This window comes from Hordeum vulgare, chromosome 2H (genome assembly GCF_904849725.1).
Source record: "Hordeum vulgare subsp. vulgare chromosome 2H, MorexV3_pseudomolecules_assembly, whole genome shotgun sequence".
NCBI classification, from domain to species: domain Eukaryota; kingdom Viridiplantae; phylum Streptophyta; class Magnoliopsida; order Poales; family Poaceae; genus Hordeum; species Hordeum vulgare.
In genome coordinates this window covers 157,269,485-157,272,926 of record NC_058519.1, presented here as the reverse complement: position 1 = coordinate 157,272,926, position 3,442 = coordinate 157,269,485, and the positions used below count along the sequence as shown (strand labels likewise).

Below are 3,442 nucleotides of genomic sequence, written 5' to 3'. Positions count from 1 at the left end.
TCTTTTGTGTTTTATGTCAATCCGTCGGTGTCGGCATTTGTTTCTTTTGTATTATTTTTTTATGCGTGATTGTGTTGTTTCTGTCCCAACATCTACCATCAGATGTTCTGATTGATTGCTTTATAATACAAAGCTTGATTGTTTCATAATACAAAGCAGGGTTTTTTTCGTCGGAAGGAAGAAGAAAATAGAAGAAGGAAGAAGAATAGAGGTGGGAGAGACCTCCACGTGAGGTATGTTTCTTTTGAAGTGGTTATAAGTTCGAGAGATCGGTTGGTTTACCTCCTCAAATTTGCGGAGTTAAATTAAATCGAGAAGTAGGAGTAATAGAATAATCCTGTAATTTTCTTGGATGAAGTATACAGATGCTTCCCTTAAAAAAAAGTATACAGATGCTTTTCATATTCAGTATCCATCTCGGTCTTAACAAAACAATTTCCAGCACTCATGGTTTGAGCTCAGCCTCCAAGGGAGTGAGATCGCCGTTCTGTGGCGCATCACCCCGAGTCGCTTGGCGGAACACGGCGCTCCGCGCGAGGAGGAACCCGATCGCGTGTCCGGCGACGGCGGCGAGGAGGACGCCGACGTTGAACGACATCACAGCCAGCATCACCAGGTACGCTAGCCCCATCTTCACCGCGTGGAGCCCCGTGAGCGCCAGCACCGCTGCCGGCCGGCGGCTGGAGACCCCCCTCGACGCCGCGGAGAGGGCCTCAACGAGCGCGGCGAACGTGAACACGATGATGAGGCAGAGGACATACATACCGGCGCTGGCACGGTCTCCGGGCCAGTCGCGGAAGAGTACCTGCGCTTGGTGCCCCCAGAAGAAGGACGCGTGCATCACTGGCATCGTCCCCATCCCAGGCATGTCGGCTGCCGGCGGCGGACCCATCGGTCCCATCGGCCCCATCGGACCCATCGGTGGCATACCCCCGGCCCCGGCCGGCGGTGGCGGCATCGGCATGGCCATTTCTGGTGAGTTAAGCAGAAATGTTCGGTCGACGAGTTAGTGGACAGTAGTTAAGAAGAACTCGCGCGGTGACTCGTGGAAAGCGAGGAGTTCTACGGGAGGATAGAAAGGCATATCTAACAAGAAGAAAATAAGAACAAGAACAAGGAAAAGATGATAGCGAAAGGGGCATTAGAATAGATGCCGTGAGCTTTGGGATAACAGATAGAGGATGTCTTAGCCTGCCGCCCATGTAGTTGTCTCTTCCAACAAGGCTACTGCTCCGATTATTCCTATAACCAGCCATTATTGACCTACGGATTGTGAGTATTACCGAACTCATTGTTAGGATTTAATTAATCCTATTATTTAGGAATAATCCTCCCTTGTAATTAGCGTACGGTTTGCCCCTCGCAACCGTTCGAAACGCTCGCACGTCTCCACGATGGGTTGCGTCCCTTTGTGGCGTTGGTGACGGTTCTGTTGTATTTAATCCTCACGGATCATCAATGAAAGGAACAGTCTGATTCAATCATTCTAAACACGTTATCGGCCCGTAACTCTACCGAGAGCAGAGAAAAGGCAAAACAACTCCGGCGAGAGTCGCCGGAAAAGAAGAAAGAAGGGAGGAAAGGAGAAGAAAACTTCGAGAAACAATCCAATGGAGGAGGAAATTTGTTTAGTGGACAGTGGTGCCTCTAACACAATTCTACGGGAGGTCAAATACTACCAAAGTCTCAAAAAGAGTAAGGGAAGTGTTATGACAATTGGTGGTCATGACACGGTAATTGTTGGTTCTGGTCAAGCCACATTTACCCTCCCGAATGGTACAAAACTAAAAATCCAGGAGGCTTTATTGTATCTGGATTCAACTCGTACCCTGTTGAGTTTCAAGAATATCCGTATGAATGGCTACCACATTGAAACACATGAAGACAATGCGGTTGAAAGCCTACTCATAACTCAACAGAAGGGATCCGACAAGGAAACCCTTGAGAGACTGTCTGTTCTATCTTCTGGACTGTATTACACATACATCAAGCCAGAGCAACATTTGACATACAAAATAATTTTTCAGAATCTTGACAAGTTCAAGATATGGCATGATCGCCTGGGTCATCCTGGTGTGGGGATGATGAGAAAATTATTGATGGTTCAATTGGACACAACATAACGGTTGCTAATTTCCACAAATCCTCGGATTTCGTATGCACTGCATGTGCAACTAGGAAATTAATCACAAGACCTTCATATCTGAAGATCAAGAATGAACCACTTAATTTTCTTGAACGCATTCAAGGAGATATATGTGGTCCAATTCAACCGTTATCGGGACCATTTAGATATTTTATGGTTCTCATTGATGCATCAACAAGATGGTCTAATGTGTGTCTATTATCAACAAGGAACCATGCTTTTGCAAAGCTGATTGCTCAAATCAATAAACTGAGGGCAAATCATCCTGAACACAGGATAAAATCCATCAGAACGGACAATGTTGCTGAATTTAGTTCACGAGCATTCAATGATTACTGCCTAGCCTTGGGCATAACTGTGGAGCATTCTGTACCATATGTACACACACAAAATGGTCTTGCGGAATCACTTATCAAGAGGATCAAGTTGATAGCAAGAGCACTCCTACAGAATTGTAATCTTCCAACTTGTTGGGGATATGCGATATTGCATGCCGCAAAGTTGATACAAATTCGACGAACTGCATATCATACAGTCTCCCCGCTGCAGTTAGTACGTGGAAATCAACCAAATATTGCCCATCTTCGAAGATTCGGTTGCGCTGTGTACGTACCGATATCACCACCTCAGCGTACATCGATGGATCCACATAGAAAAATGGGGATCTATGTGTGGTACAATTCTCCGTCGATTGTAAAGTACCTGGAGCCTTTGACAGGGGACCTATTTACAGCTCGGTACGCTGATTGTATCTTCGATGAGGACAATTTTCCGGCATTAGGGGGAGAAAAGAACCACAAAGAATGTCGGGAAATAGATTGGAATGTTAAAAGTCATTCAGTCCTGAGATCCACGTACGAATGAATCTGAACTAGAAGTTCAGAAGATTATTAATTTGCAAAATATTGCAAATAATCTGCCAGATGCATTTACTGATTATAAAGGTGTCACTAAATCCCATGTTCCCGCGATGAATGTTCCAGAGAGAGTTGAGATATCTCATAAGACCACTCAACCACCCAAGAGGGGGAGAAAACTGGATAAAAAAGGACAGGGCTTCTCAGAAGCGTCCGCGGGAAGTGAGGATCCCTTCAATTGTAAATGTAGTTCAACCACGAGTTGACATTCAACCTAGTGTTGAAAGACACCTAAAGGATGTTATGCATCCAGAACCCAGCACAACTGTGCACACAAATATTGGTGCTGGGACATCGGTACACCTTGACTCGATTGTTGTGAGAAATCACAATGAGTCAGAAGGTATTGATGAGATTTTCATCAACTATGTTGAATCAG

At 45.3% G+C, this 3,442-nt stretch overlaps 1 protein-coding gene across 1 annotated transcript; it reads right to left on the bottom strand.

The window, feature by feature from the left end:
• Positions 1–324: 324 nt before the first annotated feature.
• Positions 325–1,467, bottom strand: LOC123429833 (copper transporter 4-like). Its single transcript, XM_045113815.1, has one exon. It carries the CDS (start codon positions 968–970, stop codon positions 446–448), a length of 525 nt encoding a protein of 174 aa, XP_044969750.1. The 5' UTR covers positions 971–1,467; the 3' UTR covers positions 325–445.
• Positions 1,468–3,442: the final 1,975 nt, after the last annotated feature.

What these genes read in the sequence shown, in the direction of transcription:
- LOC123429833 (XM_045113815.1), bottom strand. Translation starts at nt 970, where the DNA reads ATGGCCATGCCGATGCCGCCACCGCCGGCCGGGGCCGGGGGTATGCCA.